Below are 26,983 nucleotides of genomic sequence, written 5' to 3' on the forward strand. Positions count from 1 at the left end.
ACTTTATGTGACCTGCCAGCTTAGGAAATGGGGACTTTTAGCAGCCCCGCCCCCTTCCTCCTCCTACCCACCCTCCCCTGGCCAAGTTCAAATCTTGACTCTACCATTTGTTAGTCAGATACTCTTTTCCGAGTGGAAACCTATCTAAACTGTAATTTTCTCATCAGTAAATCAGCCATAACCATTCATAGTCGAAGGAAGCTTCTAGTAGGTTCCCGATGATGAGTCAAGCTCATTATCATCATCACCATCTCCAACTTGGAGACCAGAGAGACTGGAAGTCCTCTGCTCTGGCCTCCAAAGCTCCCCAGGAATAAGAGACAGACACTCCCAAAAGAAACAGAAAGTAACATTTTTTATTAAATATTACAGTGGATCAAAAAGTACAAAATATCTCTTGCCTGCTATGTGATTGGGAAACCATTGGCACAGAATACAGTATCAAAAGCGGTAATAAGTACAATTTGGAAAACATACAAAATTGAGTGTTTATAGTTGGCTCAGCATTCTTCTGGTAGTGTTTAAAACTCGACGCCAAGGCTATACTCAATAACCTCTCCATTGGGAAATTATATAACATCACTGGGCCAGGTTGCTATATACAAATATCACCTTACGGAGCATCAAGGTTACATAGCTGGGGTTACTCAGAGTGTACAATATTTACAACAACAGAGAAGTTTAAAAAAGTATAAACAGCCAAGAGATTATGCTGCCATTTTTTTTTTTCTTTCAGAGTTCTTTCCGCCATAGGGAGACAAGCAGAATATCAAATACATCAACAGTCAACACCGGAGCGGAAGTGCTCACAGTCCCTATTCCAGCGGTGTGGGTCTCAACGGGGCAAAACCATTGCCATTCCTTTCTCAGCTGGGGATAAGGAGTCAGACTAGACCACACGGGACTTGGCTGGCCACCACCAAATGTGACTTAGTGGGACAACACGAGAAGAGAGATAAATGGTTCTCTTTGAAGGCACACTACATAAAAATATATATATATTTTTTTGTGGGACCACCTTGAAATTTCCATCAGACACACCAACACAGTGAAATACAGTACCTAAGGAATCATGCACCAGATCGCAAAGCTGTGTGAATTCAACACTGAGACAAACCCTTCTATATAGATGTCCTGATGAACAAGTAAAACTGGGAGCTTCTAGCTAGGAAATAAACCAGTCTGACCTGTGGCAAATACTACATGTTTGAATCAGTTACTAAAACAAAACAAAACAAAACAAAACTTAAAACCTAACACTTGGTTGGGCTGTTGTATTTTTATTTTTACTTTCTATTTTATTTTTAAGTTGAATTTCCAAAAGTGAGACCCTGAAGTTGCCTGGAGATGACATCTTTTTAAATATTATTTAGAATCTCCAAATCCCCAACAATTCACGGGCTTGGAGCATTTTGAATTGCAACATTTCTCGGAAGCCGCGCTTGGTAAATGGATTTAGGACTCCGGTGCCAATTGGATTCCACAATTTCCTTTACAGGACAACTAATAACAATGGTTTGCTTGCAAAAAAGAAAGGCTTGTGTAACGCCATTCAATAATAAGGCCCCTTGAACTCAAACAATGCAAACAAAGCCAGATTTTAAGACTTTTAAAAAAAATGTCCTTCTCGGCCAATGAGCAATTCAATGGTCTTTTTGAAAGATCTCCAAGATCTCTGTTTGGAGTTTGAAAACAAATAACACACCACTTCTATTGGGAAAATAACCCCTGCCCCCACGTCTTTGCATTTGTCCTGATGTTTCTCTCGGAGGGCCCCAGCTCCCTTCAACAGCAATAGCGAGTCTCCTCTCAGAAGAGATGAGAAAAAAAAAAAATATGGACTATGTTGACCTTGTTTGAAAATGGCGTGACTGAATTCCTACTCGGTGAACACATTGAAAAATCACCGCACTGAGGGTAACAATCACTCCATCTTGCAAAAGGGTGAGCTGGTGGTGGTAGTGATGGTGGGGTATTTTTGTGTGGGGACAGACATTGCCGTTTTGCATTGAGAAATGAACTCACAGGGACCATGTCTGGATCCAGCCCATGTCTGCTAGAGAATCCCTGGTTCCTTTTCTCCTCTTCTGATCCTGTGGCTATTCAATCTAGTGTCACTTTTCTCAAACTGTCCTGGCCAGTATCATGCTGGCTGGAAGTGAGACCCACCCCCAACACACACACACACACACACACACACACACACACACCCTTTCTTGTGCTACAGCAGAATAATCTGCGTGTGCACATTTATGAGCTAAGTTTTATACTAATCTATCTATGGTCCTATTAAATATATAATATATATTCATATATATTATTCCACAGGAAGGTAAATAATTAATTGAAGCGAATGGAACTCTTAAACACTGGGTCGCTACATTCTTTTGTTTCCACCTTTGGATGGCATGTTACTACATGGGACTATTTGGCTTCATATCATGAGGACATTTCAATATGAACGAATGGCATGCATGGCTTTGCGATAAGAGCCGTAGATTCACGGTCACTGGTTTTGATTATTTTTGTAGTTCAGTTACCTATTCAGAGATGTTGAAAACCGTCATCAAGTTTCATAGACTTAAATATGTCAGAGGTAAAAAGAGAGAGAGAAAGAAAGCGAGCGAGCGAGAGAGAGAGACTTGGTTAACTATGGTTCTATAGTCTACTGGTGTTAGGGGAGAAGGGGACAGAGCTCTGTGGACTTCCATCAAAGAAGCTTTCAGCAGGGCTGGGTACAGATGGGAACGAGAATCCACTCTAAGGACCCACTTGCTACGCCTAGCAGAATTTTGTGCTTTGGGAGCAAATGGAATCCGTTGTCAAAGAGTGCCAGTCAAAAGACCTCCAAAGCAGACAGTAGGGCCACGTGGTGAAAAACTTGATACAAACCACCTTACGGGTAACAAATACTCATCAAACCCAGGCCCTAGACACCCAAGGAAGATGGGCTTTCTTTCAGAAACAGGTCATCCAATGATTCCTCTAAGATGTTCCTTGAGAGAATCTTGTTAGGAAACCCATGAAGCCAGCTGATGATGACAATCACCCTGTCCCTTGATTGGGCCAAGGCCTGGCTGGGATGCCCAGTGGGTCAGACCTAGATAGCTCCCCCATCTGCTGGAGAAGTCACACACTACCCTTTTCCAAGCCCCCTCTCTGCAGACCGTTTAAAAGGTGCAATTCCAGCACCGGCATGAATTACCCTGGCTCTTGTCCTATGTTTTGAAATTCCTAAAACCCCTCCTGAGCCCATTAAGTGGGTCCACTCAGTGGCTTTTCACCAACAAAGTTTTTGTTTTCTGAATTCTCTGGTATGTAGGATGGGTTCACAGCCTAGATAAGGTGAGTGCAATGCTTAATAATTTCACATAATCCAATACTTTAGAGCAAAGCATTTGGCTGGGAGTGGGGGTGGGGGTGGGAATGGGGGTGGGGGAAGCAGTATCTAAACTCTTTCGACTATCCGTCCCACTTGTGAGGGACAGAATTCTCGAGGCGCAGACCCACCAAGGCACAGGCTTTAAGCGAGCTTGTGTTCTCCAGGGGTTCTTTACAGTTCGTTCCACTAAAATCATTTGCTTCAATTTGTAAACAATAACCTGACCACCCCAAAGCTGCTCCAAAGAAGATGTGGTGGTGGGCGGGGGAGGTGGGGGCGGGGGTGGGGCGCGGGGTGAGGTGGGGGTTGATAAAATACACATTGACAACTAGAAGAGTCAGTCAGCCTTACAAACAAAACAGAACAGAATGGAACAGAACAACAGAACAAATCAAAACAAAACAGAAGACCGGCAAAGAGAAAGGATACTGTTTAATTAAAAAAACAAACAGATAAACAAACATACACAAACTAAAACAAAACAAAACAAAACAAAAAAACAAAAACCTCAGGGTAGGAACAAGAAGAAACTGGGAGGAAAACACAACTACCTGTATATAAATTAGGTGAGTTAACAGTGACGTGGGTAGCTTTAAGAAGCGAATATATACAGTTTAACAGTGTTTCCTTCTCTGGATTGATTAATAGTGTCAGAATGAAAGGTCTCTTTAAGTTTTACTATACATTGCATTGATTGAACTTGGTGAGTTTGATGTAAAAAGATGGGCGTCCCCTGGCTATTACTTGCCAGTCTTTCTTGCCGGTTGCCTTTGAAAAAGCCTGCCTCCACCCCCACCCCCACCTTCAATTTGATGCTCAAGTTGCTTCCTTACCATCCAAACTCAGATGGGGTCCTCCGCGTTCTTCTAGGATAGACCACAGATAACCTTCACAAGACCAACGGGAAAAGACAAATGACCCAGAGGCCCTAAGGCCATCTGGATTGGAAGGGAGGTCACAACTGGCCAGTCAGGCTAGGGTTGTCCCCGAAAAGGTAGGTACATGGGTTCACCTCTATGGCTGGCACGAAACCAGATTAGAAGGAATACTGACTTCCAACTTTGCGAGCCAGCCCTCCAAGGGTTAGAGCGTGGGACCACACCATTTGGGGATGCCGGGCACAGCGAGGCTTACAGTTTTGTGCTAGGGTGTACGGATGACAGCTGAGAAGATGGGAAGGAAGCCTGAGGGTTGATACCAGCTAACGGGTAGATGCTATTGTGCAGCAGGTCCCCGTAGGAACTTCCTACGGGGGTGGCTGTGGCCAAGTGTCTGTACAGCTGCTGAGAATTTGTCGGCGATGTAAAAATTCCTCGCTGCATCACGAGCGAGTGGAAAGCCAGGGGCTGCATGAGAGGAGAAAGCACCGTCTGATTCTTCAAGTACTGCAGAGAATGGGAGTACCCGGCCGGGAGCCTGGAGTTGAGGCCTGAGTTACACAGGCTGCCAGAATACAAACCTGGGAAGATAGGGGAGGACAGAGGGAGCTTGTGGCCTTCCGATGCAGCCCCAGAATGTCCACTGTAGGCTCCTTTGTTGCCCTCGCTCTCCTGTTCGGAGGCCTTCTCTTTCCCAGAAGCCTCCTTGGCTGGGTCCAAGGGAGACACAGCCCTGGCCTTTTTCCCGGCGATTACAAGATCTAAATCCTCCAGGCTGCGCTTTATCGGGCGAGCAGCTCCAATGTTCTGTGGGCTCATCTTCCGGTGCAGGATGGGATGGACCATGCCTTCCATTTTTCTGAAGTTCTCCAGTCTCACCTGGTGAGGCTTTCCTGACCTGGCAAGTGACTCAGAGTATTTTTTAGGGCCCGTCGTGGTCATGGGTGATACCCGGCAGGCTTTGGGGTGACAGTCTCGACTCTGGCTGCTGATGACCTGGAACTGGGAGGTGCCTTTGATCTCCTGGGACCCGGAGGCTGAGTGAGCCAGGCCCAGGACTTTGCTGGTTAGTTTGTGTGGGTTCTTGGGAAGGCTCAGGTCTGTGGGCTGATCATCCGTAGAGGCTTCCGCCGCAGCCGCCGCCTTCTTATCTTGCAGGTGGAGAGATGCGAGATAATTGACGTGGATCTTCTCCGGGTGCTTGTGAGAAAGAAAGGCGCCGTTTTCCGATTCCTGGTACACGTCTCTAGCGGCATACTTGGAGGATTGTTCGTTATGAAGATGGTGTTCGGTGTGTCGGTAGAGGCTGTGGAGATGCGGGGATGAGTAGAAGTCGGCCAGGAAACTGGGCACGTGGGCGTGAGAGACGGCTCTTTTCTCTAACAGTTTATCCTTGCCCTCTTGCGTCTCTTGTTTGAGGATGTAGGAGTCTGCCAGGGAGCCAAGCTGATGCTTGGAGAAGCCACAGCGATGAGCGTCGGACCGACTCAGTTTGTCGTGCTTGAAGATATCGTTGATGCCCTTTCTGTCTTCAGAGGTCTTGTTTTTGAAGCTCTGGACATGTTGGATTACGGATGGCCGGCTGACGGCCATGTGATCAGAGCTTTGGCTGTGGTGGGCCTGGGACAAACCCGAGCACAGGTCGTCCCGGGCAATGAGTTTCTTTTTGCTGATCAAAGGGGGCGGGGAGCCATAGGGATAGCTGCTGGAGAGGCTGGCCCCACTCACCTGAGACAAAAGCTTTTTCTTGGCTAGTGGGGACATGATACCGGGGTTGCCCCGGGAGTAAAGCAGGGGTGTGTAATTAAGCCCGCTGTTCTCATTCATGGGGCCCGTCAAGTCTTTGTCTTTGAACATGTCAAACGATTGGACCACAAGGACCTTCGGGGTCTGCTTGAGGGCAGTGTGGATGTCGTCACTGCCCAGCTGGTCCACCTTCACAGTGCAGTTGGCAATGTAATTGGCCATGGCAGGGAGCTTTTCTTCCTCTGCCTCGTTCTGGCTTGCGGGCGGTGGTTTGGCGGCAGGGAAGCTGGAGAAGGGCGCTCCTTGGAGGTCATTCTCGGGGCTCTCTGTAAAGCAGCAGGGTTTGGCTTCTTGCTTTGAGTCCATCTGGGTACTGGGAGAGGCAAGGGGCTGTTTGCCAGCCCCAGGGGTAGGAGCTGATTCTTGTTCCGGAGGCAAGGGAGGGCTTGGGAGCAGAGGGGCACCCTTATCTCCCACCTCCTCCGCCTCTTTCTCACTGCTGGAACCTTGGTCAGTTTCAGTGCTCTTTTCTGGATCTGCTCTGGATACTGGGGCCCTCGCTCCAAGATCCTTGTGCCCTTCTGGTTTTCTCTTTGCTTCCGGAGCAGGGAGAGGCTCTGGGACGCTTTTCTGGTTTAACGTCTCGTCTTCCTTCCTTTGCTCTGACAAGACCTGGGGAAACATCGTAGGAGACGGTTAGAAGAGAACCATGCATACTGGCATACTTCATTAGGAAACAAAGTATCACACACAGCAGTTATCCTTGAAGTCAGGCTTGTCAATCAACTCACCAAGTTTCTGTAGGGTTTATTACTCCTCAATCATGACTCTAAACAAAGAAATCTAAATTACAGAGACATTCAGGGAAATAAGCGTGTTCGCTTCAGCCCCTTATGCGACACCTATCAAAACAGTAGAGTGACGTACTGACACATCAGATCACTCTGTTCTGATACTTAGTTTAATTCTAAGGGTTGTCTTCTTGTCAAATCAGTCAATTATCCAAATAGGTTTTAAATTACATGTTGCATTTTATGATGCTACCTAGAAATTTTTTTTTAACCTATCTCAAAAATTAATCCAACCCCATGTCAATAACAAAAAGATTTATTCCTGGCCTTTCCTTAAGAACCATCCCTTCCTAAGGAGTTCAGTGGGATCCATTGGAAATCAGCTACAGTTACACATTTTTTTTTTCTTAGAACAATTCAATGTGTTGGTTTTGTTAAAATACCAAAGACATATGCAGATGGAAATGTGTGCATCCAGGCTTAGGGGATATTCTAAGTCTTTTTATGGCACACCAAACTCATTGCTAACAAAGCCAAAAATGAAATGAACATAATTCAGGTAGACACGTCACGTCCAATATAGCTTTTCTCTATTTAGTCAATGGGATGGATACTTCTTATTTGTAGTAGGTATTGGCACAATTTAAGCCATTTACTATGAAGTCATAAAAGCGATAACTTTTATAAGGGTGGTGATACAGCTGATGGACAAGCCTTTGCACAAGAAGAATGTCACAAAACATCTGGATTGAGTTGGTCCTCACTCTTTTGGCCCAGTCACATTACTAGAACTTTTTCTGCTGTGATAAAACCACCAACTGAGTCAGACCTTGGAGGAAGATGTAAAAATGATGGTTTGGGGGATATTTAGGAAAAGTACTTTCCAGGACTCACACCCATTTTGTGCATGTTTTTTTTTTTCTCTCAAATTTACATGAAGATAACCCTGCTTGCCAGGCATATATGATGCCCAACAGTCTGACCCTCTTCTTGCATAGTAACTGTCTTTTAAAGTACAGATTGCATTCTTAAAAGTTTATACATTAAGAGACAGGAAAATAAGAGACAGTAAAAGAGTCCTTCAGAGTTTCTGTGACCTCGGCTTTCAGCTATGTTGGAGTCTTACACGTCTGTCTATAAACCTGGTTTAGGGGGCGGGGACTTGAAAGTTAGGCCAACAAAAGAAAAAGCATTTGTTTCTTTTCTCTAAAGACTGTGCTTTCTGAGCTACCTGGGTCTCACTCTGTACTTTGTAATCAATCCCCTCCCGAGGGTGGATTTGACCAGACTCGTACCCGCCTCCTCCACCGCCATCAGTCGTCAGGTAGAAAACATCAAAGACTGTAACATGGCATTAAATGCAACTCCCAAACCTGACTCACAGGTATGCTGAGTTCGTAATATAGGTCTGTGGAGTTGGTGGGCCTGGTTTCTTTACTGAATGTATGTATGCTTTCAAAGAGGTGGAGAGGTCAAGACGTCACATGACAGGCTTGGATGCTCCAGATGCCCAGAGCCCACTTCAGGAAAGGGGAATCCTTGGCACTGGAATAATTTCCTTGTGGAAGAACAGGGAGGGCCACAGCTTTCAGAGGTCAGGGGAACTCTTCGGAGCTAGGCTGCTTGCTCTGCTCTTGGAAATTGTCACCTCCTGGGCTAAGGGGCTCCATGGGTGGACTCGGGAATCCTTGCCACAGTTCCCAAAGTCTGTTTTTAAAGTTTGCCCACCCAGTTGGAGCCATTCAAAGGTCAGCTGGCCTCATGATCCTCCAAGCATCCGCTGGTGCTTTGGCTGTGCTGTGCAACTGCTATCTAATAGAACTGGCCAATCCAAAGCCCTGTGATAAATCACCAGAATCAAGAAGGAATGGAATGTAAGTCTTAACTTGGAATTTCCTTCCTCTGGGCCATTTCTGTTGCAAACTTACAAATGTTTGCATGTCTGCAACATCTTGTATTTTATTCCTTTTACAGGGTAGAGCTTAAAGATCATGAAACTTAAGTTTCATGGCTTGGTTCAGGCTGAGATGGGAGGATGTGAGTTCACGTCCTGCCTGTGCTACAGAATGAGTTCAAGGCCAGGTTCAGCAACTTACGGAGACCCTGTCTCTGACCAAAAAGTGAACAACTATGCAGGATGGTATTGGTAGAACACTTCACTAGTATGTGCAAAACCTGAGGCTCAAAGTTCAGTCTCCAGTAAAGCAAGGTATTAATATCATCTTTTCTTTCTTTCTTTTCTTTTTTTTTTGTTTTTTGTTTTTTGTTTTTTGAGACAGGGTTTCTCTGTGTAGCCCTGGCTGCCCTGGGACTCACTCTGTAGACCAGGCTGGCCTTGAACTCGGAAATCTGCCTGCCACTGCCTCCCAAGTGCTGGGATTAAAGGCATGTACCACCACTGCCTGGCCTAATATCATCTTTTAAAGAAAGAATCATCTGGGAGTTTGTGTGTGACTCTGTGTGTATGTGTGTGACAATGTTTTAAACTGGTAGTTAATGAAGCTATCTTTAACATGTTCATTATAAGCCTGATTTTTAGAGACTGTTGAAGACTACTAGTACCCAAATTCCCTCAGGGCTTGAATCCTAGAACATACTGTCTCTGAATGTAACTGCTTTTTTTTTTTTTTTAAATGGGCAGCTGGATTTTTGATTGTTCATGTTGAAACAGAGCCCAGATGAGCCTCCTTGGTTAGCTGGATGCTACCAGACATGCTTTCTATTGAAAAACAAGGGTTGAAGCTTCATTTAAAAGGTCCAGAAACTGTCTATTCTTTTTATTCATTTTTTTTTTCGAGACAGGGTTTCTCTGTGTAGCCCTGGCTGTCCTGGAACTCATTCTGTAGGCAAGGCTGGCCTCAAACTCAGAAATCCACCTGCCTCTGCCTTCCAAGTGCTGAGATTAAAGGCGTGCGCCACCACTGCCTGGCTTCAGAAACCATCTATTAATAGGAGAGATAATTACGGTTTCTGTGGAATCACTTCGTAATTTCCCCATAACCAATATAGACCAAAGATGTTGCTAAATTGATCTCAACTCAAGGCTGTTGAATGAGAAGTGAATGTCCCTAAAATTTTGGAGAGAAACCTCAGTGAGACACCCAGAGATTTTATTAACCCTTGTTCTCTCTGATACCTGCTCCCCCCCCCTCTCCCACCCCCCCTCCCAGGGCACATCAAGTCGTTAAATAATCTGGCTATGAAACCGCCAAGAAGTGTCTTCCCTGGGCTGACATCAGCAAGGGGCGCAGCGACTCACCTCAGGTGTATCTTGGGGTTTCGGGGTATTCTCTTTTTCCTTCTTGTTTTTAGCCATTTCCTGTTTGATGCGTTTGTTTCCGGAGACTTTTGTTTTATTCTCATTTTCCTGCGTATTGTTTTCCTGTTTCCGAGGTTTGATTGGCGGCAGAGGCTTATCTTCCTCCCCCTTAATAAATCTTTCGTATGGCAGGATTAACCTTAATGGAAGGCAGAAGAGATACGTCATCGGTTGGCCAATTCTAGTGACATCATCGGTATGGTGCCTAGTGGCATCATCTGTATGGAGCTTAGTGACATCATCGGTATGGCCCCTAGTGACATCATCTGGAGCTTGGTGACATCATTGCTGTGGAGTTTGTTCTATAGGGGAAAACTCCTCATGGATGCTCACTGTCATTAGTACCAAGCTCTCTCCGTATCCTATACTTTCCCTGTGCTTAAATACCTGATAATGCTTAATTTATAAATTAAGTAGAATAAGAGGTTAGCAGCTATAATTAACAAAGTAGAACAATTAGAACAACCTATTATAGTAGTAAAAGTTATATACAGGTGACTCTCCCCCAACAAGTCAAGGTGAATATTGTCTTTCAAAGATGGCTGACCATGGGTACTGTTGGGCCATGAAAGGTAGTTCTGGTTGAGCGATGCTTACTTTGGAGACCCAGTAGAAAATTCTACAAAGGACAGAACAGTGAGCTACGCCCCCAGATATTAGGTGCCTGACACCACCAGCCCTCAACTCCGTTATCCTGTGGCTATCAGTCTCGTAGACAATATCCCAAGCTCCTGGTATTCTGGCAGTGCTCCACCCCCAGTCCTCCTTTCATTTAGACTTGCTATGCTGGAACAATGGCTTATAGGCCTTCCGCTAAAGAGCCGCGTCTAATCTCCCGCAGAAAAGCCTCTTAGCATTTCCAGCCCCAGATTGGACCAAGGACTCTCGCTCACTCGAGAACCACCCAGCGACTTCTCCCTGCCCCCCTTTTTCCTTTCAGCCTGGGGCCACTGCCACTGGGGGTGGGGGGTGGGGAGCCCTACCGGTTCTTAGCTCTTCCGTGGTGTCCTGTGATGCCCAAGAGCTAGAACCTGTCATCCTTGGCCTCCATGTGGCCCAAGGACCCGGGACTGCTCCTTCCCACCCTCCGCGGACTGGAGTCCTGTGGCTTTCCGCAGCCAGACGCCCACCCGGAGGCAGTCTCCCCGTCCAGCGTCCAGCGTCTCCAAGCTCTGGCTGGCTGTGGGTCTCTCCCATCCCTTTATTTCCCTACAGCCTGGTGCCCAACAGGGTAGCTAAAAGCAGGCAAAGCCAAGCCATGCATAAGTAACTTGTTGAGTGGCGACATCCGTGTGTCATGTATACACACCAGAGACTCACTCGATGTAATCTACTCTCTTAGTGAAATTTGCTTATCTGGTCTCCAGAAAACTTCTCTGAAAGACTTCTATCCTTTTGGTTCTACGGTAGAGCTGACACATCAAGAACACAAACAGAGGGAGCCAAGGTTGACATTGTCACAATGGCCCCAAGCGCTTGGCTGATTGCCGGTGACATCAGGAAAATAGTGACAGCTGCTGTTCAATTACAGTTAAGTCAAATGCTTATCAAGTATCCACTCTGTGCCAGGCACTGCTCCAGAGACTGAAATACAGCCACGAACCAAATATTCTGAGCCTCTGACCTCATCCAGCTCCTATTCTAAGACAGGCTAGGTAGATGGTAAAAAAAAATCATTCGATATAATCCAAGCCATATCTCCTCAGATTACTGTAGCCGTCACCATTGTCACCCTCATCATCCTCAACACCAGTTTCCCAAGATTAAACCGTGAGCCTACGGAAGAGTCACAGGATCTGTTAGACCTGGAGCTTGAATATGCTTGCATCTCTGCTCACAGTTTTCATTTTTTATTTACCTCAACATGTAGACTTGCCACAACCCAGTAGAAAGGAATTGCTTTCACGACACTCAACCTCAGGTTCAATAAATATATACCACTGGGGGGAAAATGCAATCTATAATACTGGCTTTGACATCTCTCTGCTGCTGTACCTTCAAGACCAGCACTTGCGGTCAAAGGTCGAGAGGAAACATATTCAGTTTGGCCAAGACAGATGTATTCTCTCTCCCTGAAGGGACAGGTAATCCCACCCAGCAGGAGAAGGTCTGTTTTTGGGGGGTGGGTGCCAAGTTAGAAAGGGCTTTAGCCAGAAGGAAGCCAGCTAACCACCAGAGTAGGGAAAAATCAGAGGGCTGAAAAATTCCGAACATTTTTAATTACATAACTTTTAAAAACAAAGTGCATAAAATTGCTCTAAAAAGAGAGACATCAAACAGTTCTGTTTTTAATCTGTTCCCTTTGCAACACAGCTCTTGATCTGAACCGGGGGAAAGAGCTGATGTAATTAAAAGGCACGGGTTGCATTACAATCCAGTGATTAAAGTTTTTCTAATGCATTTGGTATGATTAATGACTCACTGTGGGATTAATACAAGGCTCGGCCTTCAAAATATGAACCTTAATACAGCAAACATAGTTTGTTTTAAATACGACAAGTTGATTCAACGAAGAAAATGTACTTGGCTTAGAAGCAACAGTAGTCTGCTCAAATATTAGGAATCCTTTATTTTGAAGCTAAGACACCCGAATCTCCCCCATCCCACCCCCCAAGAATCCTGATTTGGAATATTTGTTGAGTATCTTAAAATTGGTTTCTGATTATGCAATTTGTCTATTAGCTACTTAAATATACAGCACTGTTCCGGGTTTCTCAGTAAAGACTTGGGGACATCTGAGAAACCGACAACAAAAGCAAGCACGTCGTGGAAAAAAGTCAAATGAGGCTTTATGGTATTTTAGGACCCAGATCTGTTTACCGAGCATGCACAGACAAGGTATGTGCAAAGAGGCATGGGTAATACTTTGGAGGCCTCTGTCTGGCACTGGGCCAGCCACAAAGATCAACACAACCCATGGGGGATAGTTATCTTCAGATCCCATTACAGCCCGAGTTTAAACACGTTACAGCTGCTAAAACTGGAAACGGCTCTCTTCATGTAGACTTACTAAAATAATATATGGTTGCCAAATACCTGCTTCCCACCATAATATTACAGTGCGTGTTTATATAATGAAAAGCATAACTATGCAGAAGAGAGGGGGAAAAAGCAGTCTTGTTCATACTTGAATCTATTCTGTCTCATCTCTAAAGTCTCCGACTCCTACCACCCCCCTAACACACGCCAATTCCTCTCTCTTCTGCATTATTCAGCCTGAGACTTGATCCCCTTTTCAATATTGGAAAGTAAGGGATTTTTTTTTCCCCCAACCAGGAGCAAAATGCATTGAATGTTTTGAGCTGGAAAAATATTTTAAATTGATTTTAATGAAAACACATTTTATTGTTGGGACAGATAGGTTTGTTGTGCTTTTGTTTTGTTGCCATGGGAACCAAGGAGCTGCGAAGCCCTGGTATTCCAACGTTTGCCATTTGTGGTACCTCCCTTCCCCCAACCCTCTTCTCTTGTCTAATGGAGATGGTGACATCACGAGAGGCTCTCTTTCTTGAGAATGGCTGTACAGAGTGTGAGGAAGAGGGGGAGCGGGAGGAGGAAGAGGAGGAAAAGGAGGAGGGAGAGGAGCAGGAAGGAACATACAGAATAGGTTGGGAGTCCAGGAAGACCCTTACTCAGGGGTCTGACAGTCTCGTGCTAACCCATCTCTCTAGTATACATCAAGGAAGAACTTGATTTTATCTTACAATTTTGCAAGTTCATGAGGCTGGGCAGTATTTTCATCCTGTCCCCCACCCCACTCCTATCGTCTTCTCTCATTTTGACTCAACTTAGCAGCCGGCAAGACTCCAGTGGTACCAAAGTCTACCTTCCCTTTTGCTGGTCAGAGGCCTGAAGCCAGAAGGCAGGAAATCAGGAATTAAATGTTTCTTGTCTCTGGGAAGAGGCATGACTAAGGGTAAAACTCAAGCCAAATACAAGCTCTGCCTGTTCAAGGTTTCCAGAGGGGTGTGTGTGTGTGTGTGTGTGTGTGTGTGTGTGTGTGAGTGTGTGTGTAGGTCAACTGAATGCGTGGGTTTTTTCCCCTACTTCTAAGTCATTGAAATATAATTAGAGTTGCTCAGAAAGGGAGAAAAAAAAAGCTCCCAAAATAAAACAAGAAAGGCAGCACTCAAACAGAAAAATAATTGAAATATGAGTGTTGAAGAACAGGGCACATTCCCACACAGTACATAAACAAGCCCGGCTTGGTACAGTGACTTCCGCTTCTTGTGACTTCTTTGAGTGTTTTGTTTTGTTCTGTTTTTTTTTTTTTCAACTTCTTCTGTCATGGTGCACAGCCCAATTACCCCCACAGGATGTGATCTTTATCGTCTGATTATTAGAAGTTTTCTCATCAGCATCCGGGGGACGAGAGCTCCGATCAGTTTCTGAATGTTTCAACGTTCCACGTACACATGTCCCCGTTAAAAACAGATTAGCTTCTCGGAGACCAGCCTTGCCCAACACAGGAAGCCATGCAGGCCTGTATCCTATAAAAGGATGCAATGTAAGGCAACATGCCTGTGCCTCTCGGAGGACGGCTTCTCAAATATTTGTAGGACAGTGAAGATTTAATCAGCTTTGAAATGGTACAGATAAAAAGCAAACAAGTATGTGCCCCTCTCCCCCCACCCCTCACCCCCCGTGGAAAAAAAATGTGTCTATTACACAGGAGAAATATTTTCATTGTGCTGCAACTCAAAAGAATGTAGGCTGAGTCTTGGGTTGGGTAGAAGCAGAGAGAAGAGAAGAAACACATTCATTAGTCAGTCTGTATAGGTTCACCCCCCTCCCCATCTGCATTGAGGTTAGAGATGGAAAGCTGGGGAGATAAATGGGTCTTTCCAATTGTCTAGATTTCCTATTTCAGATTAGCAATCTGCTTATTTACGGTGCCACTAATGGATGTGAGGTAAGCCATCACGAATTAAGGGGGGAAAAAAAAATAACAGCTTTTCCCAGGCATAAGATTCGAAGCAGCGTGAGATTTTTAGTTTTCCCCAAGAATAATACAAGAATAACATTTTTCCACCTCAAAGCAGAAACAGTAGGGGAGCCTTTTGCTATCACAGAGATCCTTATTAAATTCAGTCACTGTGAAAAGACAGATTCCCACCCCCCCTTGTTCTTCCTCCTTTAAAAGAAAAAAAAAAAAGGGAGACTTAAGAATCAACCCAAGTTAAAATTAACAAATCAATGGCATTATAACCTTGATTTATTAATGTCTGAGACGGTAAATTAACCATCATATGAGAAACTGCCGGCTGGAAAATAACTGTGGCTTCGCTAAATCTCAGGTTGAAGAATGGCGCTTAGCACACTAGGTTTTTAGATGTGCCTTGGTCTGATATTATAAAATATTCAATACATTTCTCTACAGCAGAAGCCAGGGGTCAGCAAATCTATTACTGTAATGTAAGGAGTCTGGCAACTCGCCAACTCTCTCTCCCTTTTATTTATTATTATTATTATTTTTTTAAAACACCGAGAGAGATAATTTTATATTTACCAAGTTTGCAATCCTCCGGGGCCTTGCCTCTCTTTCTCAAGACCGAAACCAGCAGGCTGGCATCAGAAGTATATATTGCAGGCCTTGTCATTTATACTTTGCACAAAAGAAAGGGCCTTCATATTTATTAAGTGACACACCCTCCCTTCCCTGTCAGCAGAGGAAGCAAAAAAACAAAACAATGCCTGCCCTGTCTCATCCTAACGAGTAGCCAGGATGTCCCCTGAATCGGTACATATTTGTATGGTAGGACTGAACTTTTGGACCAAAACATTTAACAAATTGGTGCTTAAGAGGAGAAATAAATGATGATCCATCTATTTATAGAGAGCTCCGAGAAGGATATTACAATAATGCCCGGAACTGATTCAATTTTGAGAATTAAGGAAGGGAGTGGAGGAGCGTCTTTAGGGTGTGTCTGCATTTCAAGCCTTCCCCAGCTGGCTCAGAGGCATGCTCACAGTATTAAACCATCTTTAAAACATGCAAGTGTAAATAATTTGCTATAAATGTTGGAGCAGAACAGGTAAGGGGCAGAGATAATAAGGCTGGCGTGTACCCTAGGTGAAAGACATTACCGTTACTCTTAATGCTAGCAGGGTTTCCTTGTGGCAGAAGAAAAGAAACAACTTGTTTGTTCTACTGGGGCTTTGGACCTGATCTGACCCCAAATGGCCTCATTACATCTCTGAGTTGATTCCAGGCTTGATAAATTTTAAGCCTTGGCCAGACATTTCCCTTCTGAGCCAGAAATTGAAAATATAACTTCACAGTGAAGTATGGGAAGCAATCTTTCATCAAATATGGACCGGGAGAATTGCCTTTTTCCCTTTGGGGAGATAGAGGGTACATACTCGCTAAGGTACAAAAGAGCACAGAAGAGCTGCCCATGTGCGCTGCCCACCCCCTTTCCAGGCATGAGACCACACCTGCGGGGGGGGGGGGGGGAAACCACGCCCAAACCGCATTTAGGCACCAGAGAAACAGACCAGAACTCAGATGTACACACATGCACTCTGTGACCTTGTGGAGAAGATGGTCCCTTCAGTGGGGACAACTATGCTCGAGGAAGGATCAGGTCCTGACCAAGATTTCCATATTATGGTGTTAGTTTTGGTAAGAAAGAAAAAAGTTAATGTGGGGGCTGCGGGGAAGGGGCTAGGAATGAAAACAGCGGAAGCCATTGACCTGGGGGAGAACAGCCAGCACCGGGAAAAGGCAAACGGCATCCACTGAGCATCAAAACAATGGAGTGTCCAGTCCCGGGCAGAACTCAACCAAGTGGGGAGATGAATGTTAGGAATACAACACAGAGTACCTGAGGGAGACTGCCTAAGAGTTACTAAAAGCGGGTAGTGCTACCCTGGCTAAAACGGAAGTTCACACAAATGACCATACTTGTGCTCCACGCTAAGACACCATAAAAGATACACAGTCTATTATCTTTCTGGACAAAACAAAAAAACAAAACAAAACAAAACAAAAAAAACCCACTATTGTCAGAGGAGTTTTCTTTTTTTTTCCTTGGGAAAGACCAGAATGAGAGGGCTTGCTGGGACCCTTCTGGACCCTCCAGACTCTCCTGGAACAGGGAGTGAGAGGCCTTTGTCCTTGGGCCTACTGTTATTTACGATACCTTCAGCATCGCCCGAGAGTGCCTGTGAGCTAGACTGAGAAGAAGGTAAGAGGTTGTGTTATTCAGAAACCTGGCAAGAGAACGGCGTGGCTTCTATGGAGGTGAGCCAGTGTGGAAGAGGTAGGTAGATAAAGATGGCGGGCGCTCTGAAGTAGGGTTATAAGGACTTGAGGCAGGTAGAGGAAGGGTGGAAAGGCAGAGAGAAGATCAGTTATGCTGTGTTATGTGTGGAACCCAGGACCTAGTCCATACCAGTAAGTGCTGTACCACCAAGTTATACTCAGGCACAGGTTATCATTATATATAGCTTACGCATTATAATAGCAATAGCAGCCACCATATTAAGTCGCTATTAATACCAGGGCTTTGCATGTCTCCCCTTCGACCTTTATAAAGAGAGCTAGCCACACACATATTATTTTGCCTTCATTTTATGGGCAGCCAAAACGAGGGTCAGAACTGAATCAAGGCATCTGACCTATGGGTCACAGGCAGTAGACATCCCAGGATAACTAGGAATGTGGCTCGACACACTTGTAGATGACAATGTCATGTTGTACCGTCATTGGGTTGGATAACCCTCAACGAGGCAGTAGCACCCAGCTATTGAGTCCTGGAATTGGAATTAAACACAGGTCTGCCAGGCAAAGCTTCCTGCCTCAGCCTCCAGGTGGCCATCTTCATATTGAGACATAATCTTGTTAGGAGATATCCTAATTGATCGTATCTGTCCAGGTTAAGAAAATTCTAGGCTTCTATGAAACTGTCTAAGAGACCGGGGTGAGCCCTTTCATCTCAGAGGCGACAGGCCCATGGAACCCACGTGGCCATCCAAGAAAGGGTCAATGCCTCACACCAGAGGCAACCCCACAGCTTGGGAGAAGGGTACATTCCTTTTCTGACCTACGCAACAACAGGAATGCCAGGATGCTCCGGGATGGGTTGATCTTGTTTATGAGGCCCAATCTGCTATAAACAGTAAGAGAGACTGAAGAATGGCTTCTCTGTGAAATTTTCCCTCCATCACTTAATGTTAGCGGGACCATTGTTTCCCGTGGTCTTTCTAATGGAGCTCTTTTCAGCTAGGCTTTGCGATGCTTGTTCGCTATGTCTGAGGATTTTTCTGTCTAGGCCAATGTCATTTCCATGGCTGTCAAATGAAGACCACACTGAGAAAATCTAGAACAGGTTTCAAGAGGTTGGTTGACTCCATGCCCCAGAGATTATGATACTCATTGCAGAAGATGGGCCGACCACAAAGAGCTCCCAGTTCTCCGCAGTGCCAGACAACAGAAAAGATGGTAGCAATGATTCTTCTCGACGACTAGCTCTGACTGGAGTGGCATGGATCCAATTCAAGGGCAGGAGACACCATTTCACGAGTCTACAAGCATCTTATGCATCCCACAAGTGATGGCGGGTGGGAGTCCATATTGCTATCACACTAACTCCCAGGGAGGGCTATCACACTGACTCCCAGTGAGGGCTATCACACTAACTCCCGGTCATGCTAGAAGCCACCACCCATGCCAGGGCTTCTGAAACCTTCACCCGTTTCTCCAGCAATTCATGACTTTGGACAAAATTTTGTAACAACGTGTAACCAAAACACAATGTTCCAAGAGGTTTTTCAGGGGCCAAGCTAAAGATATATTTTAATGGTAAACAATTACATTCTTTTTGTCATCTGAGCCTTCCCTGATTCCTCCACCCCCCCCCCCCACAGCTTTCTCTCTTGGAAACATGCTTTCTGGATTTTCAATAGATCCTTTGTGAAAGCATGTGTCTGTTCCTCTCAAAATTGAAAAGATGTTTGTACAGTGGCAAGCCTGAGAATGCGGTTTCTTAATCTTAATGATAAAACCCGGAGGAGAGAGAAATCACAAGCCTCTTGTTTATTAAACAAGGAAAAGGGGGTAAGGCACTGTAGTCTATTCTCACATTTAAATTCAGGCTTGATGAGAGCTCTCAGGAAAGTTTGGGTGGACCTGTAGAGTTTCTCAAGTCCAAATGGCAGAGAGGTGGGTGGGTAAGAAAAGGAGAAATAAAAGACTCGGGCATGGAAAAGATACCGACTGGCAAGCTTTTCCAGAGGAGGAGGGCAGAGACGGAAGTCACCATGGCTTCTAGCACAGCAGACAGACAAGCTTGAAGAGTGTGTGCCTCGGGCTGTTTCTACACTCAACAGCATAAACTCCAACTTCCATTCATTACAGCTCAGACCCAGAGGCAAATTTAAGAATTTTTAAATAGAGATTTCTTTCAGACGCTGTTGCTTATGCTTACAGAAAGGAAAAAAAAAGTTTAAACTATGAGATCTGGCTAGAGTCTTGTTTGAGTCTCTTGAAATATCCAGGCATTGGGAAGTTCCCAGAACATTATAGGCATGCCTAGCGATCTAAAGTGTGAGGCTCTCGGGATGAAATTACCTGACTGGCCTGTGTGCAGAAATTCTTGACGGATGATTAAAGGTCACTCCAGTGAGGGAGGTGGACGGCGACCAGATTCTGGTCCATCCAGGGGGTAAACCCGGGGAGGTGGGGGTAGGGGATACAGGCAGGCCAAGAGCAGCTATTCTAACAGAGCAGCAAGTTGAGTTTGGCACTTCTCGCTAACTGCGTCAGTAAGGGACAGCTGGACCTCTCATATTGAGGGGACAAGGAGAGCATGCTTGGTGGCAGTGTTCTAGAGAGAGGAAAGGACGAGTCTGCTCACATGGATTCCCATGAACAAGATGGCAGCCAGGAGGCAGATTGCAAGCCCTCTGATGGGCAACTCCACTCTGGGTGAGGGATGGAGTAATCTACCCATTGGATCAAATCTCTGGGGAGAGTGAGGACAAAGCGTCCTCACCTGCCTCTGAGTCACAGGCTTGGGGACACCAGGCCTTAGAAATCGTCATCTCACTCTCTACTCCTTTACAGGCATGTTCTAAAAGGGATTGCCTTTCCTATGACATTCGAACTCATTTTATTACCACGTCGTCTATGGTGCAGAATTGGGAGTCTCGGGAAGTTTCGGGGGGGAGGTGATGCCACACGCTCCCTGCCCTAAAGACAGTTGAGTTCTCCCGTTTGATGGTGGACTCAAGTTCTCAGCCTACCTACCTCTTTAAGATCCAGCTCAAGTGCTAGAGCCCACAGGAAGGTGGCTCACTGTGTGGGTGGAAACCTCCTGCCTCTCTGCTGCCTCTTGGCCTTTCTAGCTATCACACATCTGATTTCTAAAGCCTTCAACTATCGAAGTGTCATCCCTAGCCCCGTGAGTCAGACATCTTGATAAGTGAGATAAACCGGGAGTTTCTGCAGCTTTCACAAACCTGCGGTGGTTGCCGGAGGCTGCTGTCCGGTGAGGGACCAGAAGCTATGGCGTCCTCAGCAGTCTCTGCCCACAGTGCATCCACGTATCAACGCCACCGGAGTCTGTGACCACGGTGCGAAACAACACATAGCCGACGACCAGAGGAAAGGGCTACTCTTCTAACTGCTATTTAACTTGTTCCCTTCTGCCACTTGGGTAAAATATACTAAAAAGAGTTATTAAGGAAAAGAGAAGTTCAAAAGACACACGCAAGGCAAGCTCTGCTTTTCTTTCTTTCTTTTCTTTTTCTTTCTTTCTTTCTTTCTTTTTTTTTTTTTTTTTTTTTTTTTTTCGGTTTTTCGAGACAGGGTTTCTCTGTGTAGCCCTGGCTGTCCTGGAACTCACTCTGTAGACCAGGCTGGCCTCGAACTCAGAAATCTGCCTGCCTCTGCCTCCCAAGAGCTGGGATTAAGGGCGTGTGCCACCACCACCTGGCTCTTTTTCTTTTTAATTAGACTCAGTGAAAATAAAATTACTCTGCTCCGAACCAAAGTGAGCTCACAAAGCTTACCTGTAGCTGTCATGGTTCACTAAGCTTTTTTGATGGGCTGATAACAAACAGTTCACAGAGGGGTCACAAGCTAGAGCAGCTTAGGGGCGGCTTAGGAACCTCATATACATATACATATACATACACATACACATATACATATACATATACATATACATACACATACACATACACACACACATACACATACACACACACATACACATACACATGTACCACATACACATACACATATACATATACATACACATACACATACACATATACATATACATACACATACACATACACATACACATACACATACACATACACATACACATATACATAGTTCTGGGGTACCATCAACTGTGTGTTTATCAGCTTGAAGGAAGTCAAGGATACATGGACTCGTGTCCTAGACATGGATGGAATGGAAGCTCACCTTGACTTCCTTTCTCTTGGCTTTTGGCCCAGTTATGATTCGCTGAGGTATTTTAGAAGCTGAGAGATCTGGGGGTCTGATTTTGAGTACAGTACTTATCTTACTCAGAGCACAAAGCTCCCCCCGCATCTTGCCCCCACCACCTTCTGAAAAGCGTGGCGGGAGGGACCCTGTGAGCTGTCTCTCCTTCAGTTTCTGCCCCCTGCCTCTGGGTTGGGTGTGGCTAAGGCACTCTACAGTAAGCAGTTTGAGCCACTTTGGAGTAACTGAGTCTTGACCTTCCATGGAACTCTTCCGGAAGAAGCAGAAGGTTAGAATTTGAAACTGGATATTATGCATGCAAGAAGGTGAAGTGTAAACGCTCATTTCCCTCACAAACAAATACCTTTGCTTCGGACTGATTCTGATTTTCTCAATCCTTAGGAAAGCACACCACAAGGAGCGTTAGCCCTGATGATCCTTTTTAAAATCCCTAATAACAACTTCATGTGTTCCGCACAAACAGAGCATGTAATTCATTCAAGAAAATTAAAACCAGTCATCTCGTATTTTTGTGTAAAGATCCCCCCTTCCTCGTGCTTCAAAAACATTTAAAAAAAAAAAGAAAATTTGCATATGAAAACAAAGCCTTTAAAATGAATTACTATTCCAGAAAAAAAAAAAATCCACAGAAGTAGCCATTTTGTTTTTGTTTCTTACTCCATAAAAACAACAACAACAACAACAAAAGCAATTTAGAGTATCTTCAGGGCTGGACAAGAAAGAAAACGTGGTCCTCAGAAGAGCCTTTGCCCGGGAGAACACAGACATGTCTTAGTGTTCTCATCAAGAGTAATTTAATCTATAAATCTCAGCAAAAAATTCTTGAAAGCAGTCCTATTTCATAAGCTCTGCCGAGTTTGAGACGTCTACATAGCAACAACCTCGCGCTGGGAAAACACGAAGGCTTTTTATATTGCTAATCATCTGTAACATGAACAATTAAATACAGTACTAATGGACTCTGGCCAGGAGCCTGGCACTAATATTAAACACTGACAGAGATGAATCGGTTTCGAAGCAAAACCAGGCCGACAAAGACATTTTTATGAAGTGCTTGAACCTATTTTATTTAAGCCAATCAGAGACAGGTTTGGACGAGTAGGGCCCTCAGCGACAGACAGCGAGGCATTCACAGCCACTGTACATCTCTGCTCTGCCTTAAGTAAAAACACCCATTGATTCATTTCCACACGGCTCCTACTTTTATTATTGCACTCATTAATAAACCTAAAGTGCCCAACTAATAACATACAAGTAACATTTAATGAGGAACTGGCAATTTTTTTTTTTTTTTCCTTTTCTTGTAGTAAAACAAAAACATTTCCTGGAACCACGAACCGCACTGCATAAAAAAAAAAAAAAAAAAAATCAGCAGTAGATAATGTGATGTAGATCATCTGCTCCTCCATCATTGTCCAAGGAAGCCAAGCAGGCGGGAGGGAAGTAGGCAAACAATATTCCTTATATTAGAAGGGAACGAATATTATTCTTTCCATGGGGAAGCTGCTGGGGAGATAGGTGGCTCAGCAAGTGTCAGGACCTGAGTTCGAAACCCAGCACCCACGTAAAACCTAGTTGTAGCGGTGTGCTACTGACTGCACGCAGCACTGTGGGTCAGAGACAGTCAGACCCTTGGAGTCGGCTGGCTAGCCAGCTGAGCCAGATAGATGAAAAGACCCAGCCTCGAAGAATAATGTGGGACCTCAGCAGGTAAGTCTATCAACCCTGGTGACCTGAGTTCAATCCTAAAAATTGTCCTCTGAGCTTCACACACACACACACACACACACACACACACACACACACACGCACGCACACACGCACGCACAAATAAGAAATAAGAGGATGTCACAGCAGTAGAGGAGGAAGGATTTCAGAGGTTCTGGCCCATCTCTGGAAGGCTTTAGAAAAGTCATCACAAAATTCTTGAGCTCTCTCTCGACTTCCCAAGCTTCTTGAAAAATGGTGCGTGTTTACCAAAGCAGCCAGCCATTTCCTGGGTGGCCACGAAACTTGTGACTGACAAGCATGAACGAATCTGAAGGTAAGGCTTTGGCAGGAGGCCAGCCTCTTCTTTGGTTGAAGTCCCTGACCTGATCAGAGTGTCCTCTGTCCTCTGGAAGAACCAGTGAAGAGGACATTCACAGAATGATGGCCCCGCCTCTCTTCCATACTATGACCCTTGGGATTATTGGTGATCCCTTAAGGGACATTGTCATAGTTTGCTTTGTATTGCTGTGATTAAAAAGTCCTGATTAGATTAAAAGCAATTAATCTAATTAATTGGGCGGGGGTGGGCAGGGCAGGGTCCATTTGTCTTGCACATTCCATAGTCTATCATCCAAGACTCAAGGCAGGAACTCAAGGCAGGAACTTGGAAGCAGGAACTGAAGCACAGGAGAGGGAGGAGTGCGGCTTACTGACTTATTCTGTACAGTTTGTTCCTTTACAATTGTTTTTATACAGCCTGGGGCTTCCTTCTCAGGGGTGGGCAAGCCCCTGTGGCCTGGGTCCTCCACATCAGTCATTAATAAAGAAACGCCATAGACAATCTACTGAGGACAATTCTTCGAAAGATATCCCCCTTTCCCCAGATACCTAAACCTGTGTCAAGTTGCCAAAAATCAACCAGTACAATCATGATTGGTTTAAAAGAGTGGTATGAATGTATGCATAGTCTACATTAAAAAAATTTAAAATCTGATCTTCAAATATTGGTAGCTAATGATTATTAATTACTAATTGTTTGTAGCATTCTGATCAGATGGCCGAAGCAATCTAGATAGCAAAACTCTATCTAATAGATAGATAGACATCTAGATATCTAATACCTAGATAGCAAAACTACTAATTGTTTGTAGTCTAGATAGCAAAACTCTATCTAATAGATAGAGTTCTATAGATAGATAGATAGATAGATAGATAGATAGATAGATAGATAGATAGGTAGATAGATAGATAGATAGGTAGATAGATAGATAGATAGATAGGTAGGTAGATAGATAGATAGATATCTAATATCTAGATAGCAATACTATTAATTGTTTGTAGCATTCTGATCAGAAGGCTGAAGCATTCTAGATAGCTATTAAAGAAAGGCCAAGAGCTTCTTATCGATGCAAAACTACCCCAGACTTCCAACTCTGCACACACCTGCTGGTGTGGTCAGACACAGTGTCACACGACAACAGTAGAACCATTGGTTCTAGGCTCCAGTTTCTTTCATCAGTCTCAGAAGCCCTTGAGCACACAGAGTCAACTTTAGCCAGCCTCCCCACCCCCAACTCCTCCCTGAGACAGTCAGTAGCGGTACCCTGCTGTTTGAAAGGCTCTCTCAAACTCCAACTCTTCCAGGCACAACCCTGTAACTTGTGGGTAGAGCCTGAATGACCTTTCTCATCCCAGCCCTGGGAACCTGCATAGATCAACTTCAATGTTCCCCAGCGCTTCATACCAGCACTTGAAGCCATCCCCCAACTACTGAAGCCACCCTCTTCTGTTCAAGACACGTCCTACAGGAAATTCTCACTGCTGACAATTTAACATGGCTTCCAGTCTACTCACTGCCCCCAACTCAAACGCTGACCAAAGACGTTCCAGAACTGGAGGAATATATCATACCTCTTGAAAAATGTAATCCAAGGGGAGACCAAAACTTTACAGAATGTCTAGCCTGATCCTACAAATTCAGAAAACGAAAAGAAACATTTAAAACCTTTCACCATGGGTTGTGGTTGCTCTAGGGCTTCCCAAGTTGACAGCTTTACATCGTTTGGGAATCTACTACACCTTAGAGAAGAAAAAAGAAATCATTCAGTGAGGTACGTTAAAAGTATCTGGACATTCCAGTCAAGACTGTGTCACTGACAAAACCTCTTGAGGAAAACACCCAGGGGCTGGAGACACAGCACAGCATTTAAGAATACCAGTTGTGCTGCTGGTGGTCAGACACAGTGTCTGCATGCCTTTAATCCCAGCACTTGGGAGGCAGAGGCAGGTGGATTTCTGAGTTCCAGGTCAGCCTGGTCTACAGAGTGAGTTCCAGGACAGCCAGGGCTGCCCAGAGAAACCCTGTCTCTAAAAACAACAACAACAACAACAACAACAACAACCCAGAACAACAAAAGAAAAAAGAATACCAGTTGTTCTTCCAGAAGTTGTTCAATTCCCAGCACTTAACTTGGTAACTTTTAACTATCCATAACTCATGTTCTAGGAGATACAACTCCATCTTCTGGCCTCTGTAGGCTCCTCCACACATATAAGAGGCAAAATACCCATGCACCTCATTAAAGAAAAATGAAACACACATACACACACACACACACACACACACACACACACATACATACACACACACACACACACACCCTGCATTCAATCCTTCTCTCTAAACCAGTTCTTACCTGCCCTTGATCATGTGATACTTTGTGAAATGTACTTAATGGACTGTGCCCATTTGTCAAGGAAGTAGGCTAGCTGCAGCCATGTGACTCCTTTTGCCAGTTTTATTTGTCATTGGGTCCCCTTAAAGATTAATGGTTTGGGTGCTGGGAACTTTTGAAGAGGAGAGGGTATGTTTTTATGTCTCTCATGCCATGATTTGATTAGAGGCTCCTAAACCAAAGATAAGTAGGTTATGGTAGCACTGTGGCCCTCGAGCAGGAGACATTTACTAGGGATTAGTGTCCAGTACAGTGGGCAACAGGAATGTGTGAGCTTTGATATTAAGTACTGAGAGAAATCACATACACACACACACACACACACACACACACACACACACACACACACACACACATATATCAGTGCTGCCAAGAGTGGTAATTTGAACATCTATTACTGATCTTTAAGAATCTTTCCGGATTACAATAGAGCCAAGACAATCTCTTGGGAATACTCTATGGGAATTTTTCACGAGGTACTAAACCCAACTCAATTTATTTCAATTATTCCAAAACAAACATTCTAACTTTTGTTATCTGGCCATGAAGATACCGATAAACATGCCCTTGAACTTCAAGGGAACATAATGAACACCTACTGTGTCAAGAAGAGTTAATGAAGGATGCTGTATATGACCCACAGTGGGTGTCATGAATGTAGGTCAAAGTTGGATTACCAACGGACTTTGAGAAAAGTAATCAGTAAATTGAATGTTAGCATTTTAACTTTTTTTTTACCAGAATGCTTTGTTCCACTAACTAGGTGTATCTTGATTTCAGTGTGTGCATGAACACTATTAAAACATATGCATGTATGCGCACACACATGCAAAAGAATGCATACATATATACATAATCTCTCTCTCTCCCTCCCTCTCCCTCTCCCTCTCTCCCTCTCCCTCCCTCCTTCCCTCCCTCCCTCTCTTCCCTCTCTCTCTCC

General features: G+C 44.7%; 1 protein-coding gene across 2 annotated transcripts in view; it reads right to left on the reverse strand.

Moving 5' to 3' along the window:
- Positions 1-336: 336 nt before the first annotated feature.
- Positions 337-26,983, reverse strand: part of Arid5b (AT-rich interaction domain 5B) — a 188,559-nt gene continuing 161,912 nt past the window's right edge. For both annotated transcript variants that reach the window (XM_031346803.1, XM_031346804.1), the window contains 2 exons: positions 10,057-10,255; positions 337-6,678 (listed from right to left, as the gene is read on the reverse strand). In XM_031346803.1, coding sequence (XP_031202663.1) covers positions 4,513-6,678; positions 10,057-10,255 — 2,365 coding nt within the window. In that variant the 3' untranslated portion in view covers positions 337-4,512. The remainder of the gene's footprint in view (positions 6,679-10,056; positions 10,256-26,983) is intronic.

This window comes from Mastomys coucha, unplaced genomic scaffold, assembly GCF_008632895.1.
Source record: "Mastomys coucha isolate ucsf_1 unplaced genomic scaffold, UCSF_Mcou_1 pScaffold3, whole genome shotgun sequence".
Taxonomy (NCBI): Eukaryota; Metazoa; Chordata; class Mammalia; order Rodentia; family Muridae; genus Mastomys; species Mastomys coucha.